General features: G+C 32.9%; 1 protein-coding gene across 1 annotated transcript in view; it reads left to right on the top strand.

Annotated features, from left to right (window-relative positions):
• Positions 1 to 12,278, top strand: part of HCN1 (hyperpolarization activated cyclic nucleotide gated potassium channel 1) — a 373,683-nt gene that overhangs the window by 311,622 nt on the left and 49,783 nt on the right. Inside the window, exon 6 of the mRNA XM_036845442.1 lies at positions 11,936 to 12,176. Within this exon, the coding sequence (XP_036701337.1) occupies positions 11,936 to 12,176 (241 nt within the window). The remainder of the gene's footprint in view (positions 1 to 11,935; positions 12,177 to 12,278) is intronic.

The following is a 12,278-nucleotide window of genomic DNA, read 5'->3' as shown; positions in this document are numbered from 1 at the left end:
ATGCTTGTCAACACATGCAGTGCTCCATACAAATCTAACTAACGTGACAGATAAATGAATGTTTAATGCATCTTGGAATGACTACCTGGTTTTAGGGTGTGGCCTGATTTCCTCATGTCCATTGCACATGTACACATACTGTTATGCAGGGGTTATTTCTATTGCTGACCAGTTAATGATGAAAAGGAATTTATGTGGATTCTATTATAAAATTTCAAATATAGGTTTTTATCAAATTCTCCAAATCACCTCTCAGAATTGTCTTCTAACTCACTGTACTATCTGCTGGTCCTGTTTTAATAATATTTTTTTAGTTTAGCTGTTTGATATATTTGCTGTATTTGACAGTCCAAATTAATCTGTTTTTACCCGGTCAAGTAGGCTTCATTCCTATTCTGCAAATCACTCTTACACCTTGTTTACAGTTTGCAGGCCACTGGAACTGCACTCTGCTGGTGTTTACACAAATCCTAAGTGAGCTTCAAACCTGGGATTCCAAAGTGGGGCAGAGATACTAAGTCACTAATGAACACTGTCATTGTCAATATACAATTTTTTGATTTAGGCTTTTTTGGTCTGTTTCTACGTCTTTTCTTTCATGTACAATCAAATTTAAGTGAATGCTAAGAGAATTTCATGTCATCTGCTGACATCCTGCATGATACCTAACAGAGTAACATGTTCCTATATTCTAGGAAGGCAAAACAGTAGGAGTATGCTAAGACCAAATTAATTTCAAACTTCATTTGCATTCATATTGTAAAGTTTAAATGTGATTTAATATCTCAAAACCAAATTAGATGGATGTGATAGCTGTAACTACAGAAAACATTTAAATTTTTGAATCTGTATCTCTCAAAATCCATCCTGTTCTGGTCTATCCTTTACAAGCAGGCAGATTTCACTTAAGCCACTTAATGATAATTTGCCATTTGTATATGCAGAGATTTTAGGCTAATTACCTTTTAACTCATAATTTGAAGACACTATGAATCTAGCAATTAATGCTATAGCTGAGTTTCAAAATAAGAAATCGCGAAAAATATTAAAGCTTGCCAATATTTAAGAGGCCATTGCAGACTATTTTTCTCTCTATCTCTATTGGATTTTTCTTAATATAACTATGATTAACACAAGATGGAATATTGTGTGGCCATTAAAAAGAATGGCAATGAGGATCATATATCAAAATAGGAAATATTTTATGTTATAAATGTGGGGGGAAAAGAAACAAATATTGAATGTATATTATGATTACAACTATGTTAAGGTGAATAAGATTATATTAAAAGAATACATAAATATATTAAATTACTTTCATTAAGGTGATGAAACTGTAGAGATTTTTTTCTTTTATATATTTTGAGGGATGTGTGTATATTCATTTTGTTTTTAAAGATTTTTAAAAATACAATTTGTGAATACAAAAATTGATTACTCTTTCTTCTTTAATGAGATGGAAAACTACAATAAACTAAAATTGAGGCACACTATATTAATTCATCAGTCTTCACTATCTTATCTCTAACTCCTTTAACTTCCCCAAAATAAATATTAAAAGTAAGTATTTCTTACTTTTGAATTTTATTGCATAATTTTTTATATTCAAATTACTTAGGAGTTATAAAGAGAGTTAAACGTTTTCTTTAAAAAAAATAGGACAGATTATCCCAACTAGAGAAACAGCTCAACATAAAGTCTCCCTAATGGGGACACAGAAATCAAGGGAAATGCTTTGAGTTTAAGAAATTGAAGCAGGTACCTAAGTTGTTAGTCAATGTTTGGAAAAATGTTTAAAACATTTTCAAGCGTTAAGATTTGTATGGGCTAATGTACTGATACATGCAACTATCTTGCAAGTTAGAAGACAAACCACCAGATCAATATAAGCCAGTTGGAAATGCTGAGGGAATTTTTTTTTTTAATATCCCCCATGTGCTTTCTTTAAAAAAATAGAATGTGTATTTAATTTACAATTCACCTTCCAAATTTATTTTATCATTTAGGGCAGTTTCATTATAAGAATCCTATATTTTATTCCTTGAGTTTGGCCAAAAGGGAATTTCACTGACTATGCCCTAACACTGTCTTGTCATTTTTAGCTTCTGAACCCCTGCACCTGCCTTGACTTTGGGCTTTAATAACCAGTTCCCCACTCAGCCTTTTTTTAAAAATCTGACCTAATATTTTCTTACCAAATTACCCTGAAGTCTTGTTTCTTTGAAATTTTGTAGAATATATATGGTCTTTACCATTCATTTGATTTTAACAGATATTGGTTTTTAATACAACTGTAGTTATAATGGTAAATAATAGATAACATTTAGTGAACTTAAATGCTTTCCTTGTGTTATTTAATTTAATCATCACAATTATCTATGATAGAGTTGCTAGTGTTATCTCCATTTTACAGGCAAAAAGATTAAGATTTAAAGAGTATGAGTCACTTTCTACAGGCCCTGAGTCAATGAGTCAATTAGTTTTGGTATCAGGGACTGAGCCCAGATACACACACACACACACACACACACACACACACACACACACACACACTCGCACACTGGAGAGAGAGAGAGAGTCTAACCCATGTTTATTTTATTTTTTTACCATTATCTTATACTGAATATATACATATATATGTTCCTTCCTCAACTAGATGTAAACTTTCAGATACTTCTTTATTTTAGGAACCGTGGTTTCCACATCTGACTGCTTATGACTTGAAATGTGTTATTAAAAACAGAGATTTTTTTCATATCCCCTGAAGATTTAGAGTCAGATTATCTGAATCTGGATGGGAGCCTGGCAAACTGTATCTTAGAAAAATATCATAAATACATCCAGGGAGGAGAATGCCATCTTTGGCAAGTCATCAAAACCATTTTTTTTCCCCTTATTGACACTGTCATCCTGAGAGCCATGATAAGGGCGAGGTCCCACAGTCTAATCCTAAGTATGTTCTGTTATTTCCCAAGAATCGTTCTACATCATACCCACAGAGCCAAACTTTACCACACTCTGGGCATTTTCTATGCAGCCCGCTCTGTGTTGGACACTCCAGCAGTCATTTCAGACGTGCCCTCTCCTAGGACACTAAGGACTGTTCAGAAGCCGATATGGATGTTTTTTATTTTATTTATTTATTGCCTCACAAACTTCATGTAGTGGTCTTAAAGGTAATGATTGCAGATGACTTCCTTAGAGCTTTTCAGTGAGGTTACTTAAAAAACTGGTTGCAATTTCTAGATATTGATCTACTTTTCTTAGAAGTCTTAGGATCTAAATCTAATCTTTTCAAGAGTCAAACTAAACCTCATTTTAGTCTTCTATGAAAGTTTCACATTCTGTTTCACCTCTCTCTTCAAAGTATAAATAAATATCAAAAAATTATACCTTATGTTTATTTTGTTGGATTCTTCAATAAATAATATATTTAACATGAAGATTTTTTTAAAATCCAGAACTGCATTCTACTTTCCATATCCCCTCACATATTACATCATGTTTCTTTTGCAGCAGTGTTCTTGGTCCAGTATAAATGCAATGTGAATCACATTGCATGTGTAATTTTAAATTTTCTAGTTACATTTTAAAAATAAAAAAATATGTGAAATTAAGTATGATAAATTTTAACTAAATATATTCAAAGTATTATAATTTCAACATGTAATCAATATAAAAACATCATTAATGAGATAGTTTACATTCATTTTTTATACTAAGTCTTAAGAATCTGGTGTATTTTTTAATTGAAGTATAGTTACTTTACAATGTTGTGATCATTTCAGGTGTACAGCACAGTTGTTCAGTTATACATATATAAATATATAGATGTATATATTCTTTTTCAGATTCTTTTCCCTTATAGATTACTACATAATACTGAGTATAGTTCCGTGTGCTATACAGTAGGAGCTTGTTGATCATCTATTTTATATATAGTAGTGTGTTATGTTAATCCCAAACTCCTAGTTTATCCCTTCCCCTTCCTTTCCCATTTCATTATGTATATATATATGTGTGTGTGTATATGTAGATTTCATTATGTATAATGAAATATAAATATAATATGTAAATATAAATATTTATAAATATAAATATACATATTTATATTTATGTATATAAACATATATACATATTTATAAATATAAATATGTATATTTCATTATGTATATGTGTGTGTGTGTGTGTGTGTGTGTGTATATACACTGCATCTTCTTTATCAGTTAATCTGTCGATGGACATCTAGGTTGCTTCCATATCTTGGCTATTGTAAAATAGTGCTGCAATGAACACTGAGGTGCATGTGTCTTTTCGAATTATAGTTTTCTCCAGATATATGCCCAGGAGTGGGATTGCTGGATCATATGGTAGCTCTATTTTTAGTTTTTTAAGGAACCTTCATACTGTTCTCCATAGTGGCTGTACCAATTTACATTCCCACCAACAGTGTAGGAAGGTTCCTTTTTCTCCACACCCTCTGCAGTATTTATTATCTGTAGACTTTTTGACAAAGGCTATTCTGACAGAACATTTAGACTGGAATGTTAATTTTTTTTAGAACTGCTTGATCTGTATATAGATTTCATAAAATTTACAGTTGAAAAGTACATTCACCTATGCAAGTTTTTCCATACAGTTTAACATTTTCTAATAACTGAATCATCAGCTTTTAACTTTAAACCTAAATGGTTAAAATTAAATCAATTAAAGGTTTACTAGTGGTCAATAACTCCATGTGGCTAATGGCTACCATGTTAAACAATGTCGTTCTAGGAACAGACTATATACTGTTAAGTATTGGGCTCACTTCCTACCTGCTCTGTGATTTTTGTGACATGACAACCTCTTTGAAACTGCTTTGGCTCGTCTATACTGCTGGGTTAATAATATAGCTATTTCATTGGGTTGTTGTTATAATTAAAGGCAAAACCACAAAGCATTCAATAAATATTAGCTATCAGCATCATCACAGTCATTGTACTACATTAAGACCAGCGGTACTTACCCTCTTGCTGATAATGGCTCCTTTGAAAATCCTGGGAAAGCTCCATCTGTCTCACATAAGACTCTCACACAGTGTACACCTGTTCACACAAAACTGCAATAGGTTCAGGACAGCCACCTGAAGCCTAACACCCTTGTTAAGTGTCTTTAGGCCCCAGGTTTACAATGCTTACTTTCTTATTAACTGTTGTATAAATTCAGCCACCAATACCCCGTTACTTCCCTTCATCATTTGTGACTATGTCATGGGGTTGTTTGAGGAACTGAGTTCATGTTGACTAGGAGGCTTATTTATCAATATCACTCCAAATCATTTAGTCATGCTTCAAGATCTCACTTGTTTTCTTCCATAGTTACGTCTTACCTAATTTCTGGTACAGAGGAAATGCTTCTTATTTACCAGACATATAAATGAAGGTTGATAATTGAAGATAAAATTAAATTAGTACATAGTTTAGTTTAGTTTTCAAAATAATTAGTTTTTTTGAAACTAATTAGTTTTTAGTTTTCAAAATAAAAGTTTTCATATTAATTTTCAAAATAATTTTTGACTAATTATTGTTCAAGCAGATATATTTTCATAGCAATTGGGTCACATATAATAAACACAACCAAGATCCTTTTTATATATTTTTTAACTAGAATTTTGTGTTTTTGAAGAATTGCATAACAGTAAATATATTACCATGCAATAATCTGCTCTGAAAATACATACACTGCATAAAATGTGGCATTCAAATTAATTAAAAGTGTAAATATTCTTAGAAATGTATTGAAGCAAAAAGGTAAATAGATATTTGTCTGAAATGGGGCAAGTTTTAGATTTAAAAATTTATGAAATACTAAAAGTGACTTTATTTTCATTCCAAAGCACAAGGAATTGCAAAACATAAGGGCATAGGTTAATTTTAGTGCTAAGCTTTTGTGACTTTGACCCAGGTAATAGGGAGGTCCCATGGTAGGGTTGAATGAGCAATGGTTTGGAAGTCAAATAGAATGATGAGTTTCTCTAGATGTATTCAAGCTCTGAGGCTTGGGCAATGTATTTCCTCTCTCTAAGCTCCACTATCTTCGTTCTTTTGTATACGTGGGGAAATAAAACCAAATTCAAGTTTATTCTTTGGTTGTTCTCCTCCAGGAATAAGTGAGACATAATATGTGAAGTACCTGCTTAAAATGGCTGCCCACTAAATCTTGTTCTCTCTCTTTTTCCTTCCACATCCCATCTTTAACTTGTCATATTAAATTACAATGTTCTTTGGGGGCTATGCAGGGAGAAGCAGAGATATCATTGAAGAAACATTTCTTAAAAGGGAGAAGTAAAGGACACACATTGACCCTGTCCCCATAACATAAGACATATCCCACAAACAACAACATCAAATACTGGTCTCTCTTTCTCTTCTTGCATTCCCTTGCTTTACGGTTCAAAGATCTCAGATGCTACTGATCTATGAAGCCAGTCAGATAGCCTAATTGTATGAAGTAGCACGTTTTAAAAACTGTGGCAACCTGGAGCATGGATGCCAATGTAAAGACCGTAATATTCAGATCTCTAAAAATAATTGCTGTGGGGAAATAAAAACAGCCAAGTGTGTAGCTATCAGTTTGCCACCTCACATGTCAGGTTCTGAAAATGTGTAAAGTTTGAAAGAACAAATTTATGGTTAACATCAGAATCTTCAGGTTTGTAGCGATTTTAGATATGTGCAAAGTTAAGATGACTTCTTAGAATCCGTCAAAACCCTACGTTAGGGAGCTGGGCCAACAAACCATAGTTCTTCTTGCAAGTGTGTGGTCTTTGGCTTATTACTCAATATCTTCCATAAGGTGGGGTAGTAATAATGCCTAAGGCATAGGATTTTGTGAGGATAAAATAAATTAATACTTGTAGAGCTTTATTTAAAGCAATACCTGGAACCAACAAGAATTTAATAAATATTGCCTCATTTTTATTGTGTTCATTCTTAAAATTATTTCTGCCTTAAAGAAATCCCTAGCATATCCAGTGACTCTGTTTTGATTCTAACTACCCCAGGCTACAGAACTGAAAAAAAACTAGGACAACATCAGCAGCACCGTTTTATAAGATGTTCTAGGTCATAAAGTGTCATTTGATATAGATTTGACTATATGTGTTTACTTGTTTCTGAAGTTAACATGGAAGTCTGAACATTGGATGCCATTTGAATGTCTGATTTAAGTTCTTAGAAGGAAGCGCTTGCGTGCTCCGCAGAGTCTAAAAATACACAGAGTGTGTTGGGTGTAGGAATTTAGCAATGTAACAGCAGCTCTGTTTTGTTAAGATTATGATTCATTATTGTAATGATGATAATTATATTTATAGTGACCACGCTTAAAACTTTTTAGAACTATACTGTGTGGAATAAAATAATGTAGAACGGAAGAGAACTAAATGTTTCACAAAGTGGAACTTTCCACAATGATACTTAAGTTATCAATAAAGAATTGTAGTGCTAGAAGGAACGTTAAAATATTGCTATTCTTTTTAATAACAAAGAAGATGTTGCTTAAAATTTCCCAGGGTTTCAGAATATGCATGATTCCAAAGCACAGATTTATGGTTAAAACAAATCCTTCTTGAAGCAATTTAAATATATCAAATCCCATTTTCTTCTTATTGTCATAAAGTTAAACAAACTAGAAATCAAATTACCAGCAAAACAATAACAATAAAAGATACCATTGAGAGCGAAAAGGCAAGCCACAGATGAGGAGAATATATTTGCAATGCATATCCCAACAAAGAGCTCATGTCAAGAATATAAAAAGGACTCCTTCAATAGAAAAAGCAGGGAAAACTATTGACTGGACACTTCACCAAACAGGATATTCATCTGACCAATAAGCCTATGAAAATGTGCATAACAACATTAATCATTGGAGGAATGTAAAATAAAACCACAATGAGAAAAAAAATTTTAGTAAGGTATCTCTACATATCTACTAATGGCTAAAATTAAAAAAAGAGTGATAGCATCAAAATTTTCCAAGGATGTAGGACAATTGGAACTTTATATACTGCTGGTGTATGAGAAAAATAATACAATTATTTTAGAAAAATTTTGGCAGTATCTACCAAAGTTAAATATATGCTTATCCTATTACCCAGCAATTCCAACATAAGGTAAATATGCAAGAGAAATCAGTGCATAAGGCACTTCAAGAATATTCATAACAGGCTTATTTTATTAGCCTAAAACTGGAAACAAACCAAATGTCAAGAAGAGTAGAATGGAGAAATAAACTGTGGTATAGTCCTAAAATGAAATACAGCCTGAAATATAAAAAGAAAGAACTGCCACCACACAACAACATGGATGAATCATACTGACATAATGATGAGCAAAAGAAGCAAGACTCAAAAGACTCTGCAGTGTGTGGTGCCATTTATGGGAATTTCAAGTACAAGTAAAACTGTGTATAGTGATAGAAGTCAGAAGAGCTAGAACCTCTGGGCTTGATTGGAAAGGAAAAAAGGAAGCCTTCTGAAATCTGTTCTGTATGTGGATCCGGGAGGTTATATAGGTTCACATATTTGAAAACTTCACATAAGATCTGTGTATGTTTAAGATTTGTGTACTTTACTATATCTATGTTATAGTTTACAGAGATACTCTCTGCACTGTGACCGAAAAATGAATCTGAATAATCCTGTCGTACTTTAGCAAAATAATGGGAAGGAATGCTGAAAAAGAATTTCACATCTTAAATAAACTGACATTATGTCAAAGTAAGATCAAACGCAGGGTTCTTCTTTGTTGTTGTTTTATTGTTGTATTATGCTGTTTTTAGTAGGTAAAAGTTGATTTATTTGGAATTTGAATAGGAGATTTGTCTGTTTTCCCCTACTTTTTAATTTACTCAATCATTTATTTATATAAGTATAAGCTCATATTTATCTTATGCTTTGGGGTTAAGCCAATATTACATTACTTGTTTTGTTACTCCAATTGTTACAGCATTAGTCGGGTAGCTCTTTCAGTTGGCCTCTTTGAAATATCCTTTTCATTGTGAGGGTTTTTTGTTGGTGTTTTTGTTTGTTTGCTTATTTGTTTTCTAACACTGCCATACTTTCTGGTATGATAAGATGCTTCAGGAGAGAAATAACTGTCTATTTTTAAGTTATGAAGTAAACCTGGTAATTGGGAGTACTTTATTATTAAGGTCAGGGTCACGTGTCTGATTCCCTTAGGGAGTGAACATTCCTCAATTTATTTCATATAGACAATACTCCTAACTCAGGCCAGACGTATCGCTAAAAAAGCTCATTATAACAACTGCCATAAAGAATTTGGATAGAGAGTAGAGATATTAATAACTTAACTGTGTGTTTTATTTAAGTCAGTGTGCTATAAGGACCTGGGATTGATGGAGGAAGAGCTTTAAAAGTCTTGTTTTACTAATAGAGAGATATTAATAACTTAACTAAGTATGTTCTCCCTAAGAAAATGTGCTATAAAGAAATGTGATTGATGGAGAAGAGCTTTAAAAAGTTTTGCTTAACTTCTAGGCTCACTTGATTGTTTCCATTAAACTATACACCCTCAAAGCAAGCAGATATCATGGGAAGAGGGAGAGCCTTTAAATGCAAATAACTTTCTGTCCCATCACATCTTTTTCTGTCAAATATTTGTTAGAATTTACAGTTTAAATCAGAAAGTATTCACGTGGAGGTAAAAGTTCCACAGAGACAGAAAAAATGAATGGATTCCTTCAAGTTAACAATAATACGAAATTATCTTCGCAGTGATATAATCAAGGCAGTTCCAAGGTGCACCTAGATATGTGATGCATCATAGAAAAAGAATTGTTCATATAAATAAAGACAGTTTAATTGTTTGTAAAATTATTTGCTAAAATAAAAGGTAAGAAAACAATGAAGAGAAAAATTTGTATAGTTCAAATCAAAGAACATAGATGAAAAGATTATTATTTTTGTTTGAAAACTCTTATTTTCTCTGCAACATGATTTATTTTCAATTTCCTACGCAGGATCCTTCTATGTCATTTTACACATGAAATCATTAACTTTGAAACAACAATTCTGATCATTTTAATGACATATTTTTGTCTTCTTTTAACTCATGTGCTTACCTTGGGTACCTTGAATGGTTCACCTTTTATCTTCATGTGGTTTTTATATGGAAGTATTTTGAATAGTAAAAAACACATTTTTATATTACATGTAAGACTTGTTTCTCAACCTATTGGCTTGAGAGAGCATTCTGAGAGTTTTAAATAGCCACTTCCCAACAGGAATATAAACTAGGCTTTGTGAACACTTTTTTTCCAATGCCAAAATTCCATCTTCCTTCTTTCCCTTTTTGCCCCCTTCCTTCCTTCTTTTCTTCTTTTTTCCTTCCTTCGGTCTACTCATACATGTATGCATATTTATTGAGCACTTACTGTAGTCCCCCACTCCCACCACAGCTCTTCAGCACCAGTTAAAATTGACCACAAATTGCCCTAGATATAGCTACCCATCGGGTCAACTGTGCATTGTAGGGCTTGGATGATGCTGCATGAAGTACCATATGTTATATCCTTCTCTTCTTTTTGTTGTTATGTTCACTTGCTGGTTATCGCTGCTGATTTTTAAATATTTTACCAGTCTCCATGAAACTCCACTGTTAGAGATACTTCTTTGCTCTTCTGTACTCACAACATATTGCTGAGGATGAAACACCTTCTTTTCCATGTTGGACCCAAAATTCTGTGCCCTCTGCATCAGCTGGAATTTTTTAAACTATCCTAGAGTAATATCAGATTATTTTATGAAGAAGATTGAGGAAACTTCCTTTCCCAGTCTTGGAATCTAGAAGTTTGTATTACCAAAGCAGGAATTCAGATCTCAGACTCTTTTAATACCTCTGAATCTTTTTGCCCTTTTCCCATCTCTTAGCAGAGGTGACTTCATTTTCTGTGTCTCTTAAGCAAGTTCACAAATTCAGGTCCAACCCTGTTCTTTTGGGGGCTCATTGGAGAAGATATTTCTGAGAAATGGCATTGTGGTAAAATTTAGATTCCCATTGTTTATTCTGTTCTGTATCTAACTTTCAGGATTAAAATTGGTTGGTCCCATATCCCTGTTTTGGTTCATAGTGATAGCACTGTGTCTAATCTGGACTAGAATCCACAGAATGAAATCAAACATATAAATCTCCTAATTTAGAATTGGCCTGATCCCAGAAATAAAACAAACAAACAATTTAGGAAAAGGAAAATATGACCTCTGTCCAGTCCAAAACTTCCAATGGAAACCCAGGAGGTTTGGAAAGAGTAATTTTCTGATCTAACCCAGAAACGGATTGAATTTATAATTAGAGATTATAGTTAGAGTGTCTTTTGTGTAATGTGGACAACATCAAGTCTCCTTGCTTTAATGTGAATGACATTAAGAAAAAACATCAAAATACTGTTGGCATTTTGTTGGCAGCTGGGCCCTGGTTTCAGAACTCTAGTCAGTAGGTACAAATTAGATTGTTCAATACAATGGACCACAGAAGTGGTAACGTCGTGGCTAATAGGAAGTGATGTGGCTTCTTTTCTTCATAAAAACAGATAAAAGGGAGACTAAAACTCTTCCACATTTTCGTTCTAATTTTATATAAAGAATAATAAATGAATGGGAAGTTATAAAAGGTAAATTGTATATATTTAATTCATATTTATTGATGTCTAATATATGCCTATACTACTCTGTGTGCTGGGAATACAACATTTCAACACAATAATAAAACATGATCCCTGATTTTGAAGAGATACGTGGATTATTAGAATTTATGTATTGTTGGTTCTTAATTTAAATTGCAGTGTTATGTATAGATTTTAATTTCAGCACATGTTTTTCTTCCTGATATGATTAATCTCTCTCTTAATATTTGTTTACTCTTGCCATCTTTAGGAGATAGTCAACTTCAACTGCCGAAAACTAGTGGCTACAATGCCTCTTTTTGCTAATGCGGATCCTAATTTTGTGACTGCCATGCTGAGCAAGTTGAGATTTGAGGTGTTTCAGCCTGGAGATTATATCATACGAGAAGGAGCTGTGGGTAAAAAAATGTATTTCATTCAACATGGTGTTGCTGGTGTCATCACAAAATCCAGTAAAGAAATGAAGCTGACGGATGGCTCTTACTTTGGAGGTTAGTAAAAAAGAAAATGTAACTGAGATGAAATCTAATTTGCTCACAATATTTATCTTTATCAGAGTTTTGGAGATGTCAGAATGTTGATTTTTGGGGTTT

The sequence above is a fragment of the Balaenoptera musculus genome, chromosome 3, assembly GCF_009873245.2.
Source record: "Balaenoptera musculus isolate JJ_BM4_2016_0621 chromosome 3, mBalMus1.pri.v3, whole genome shotgun sequence".
NCBI classification, from domain to species: Eukaryota; Metazoa; Chordata; class Mammalia; order Artiodactyla; family Balaenopteridae; genus Balaenoptera; species Balaenoptera musculus.
The sequence above is the reverse complement of the archived record's forward strand: the minus strand, read 5'-3'. Positions and strand labels throughout refer to the sequence as shown.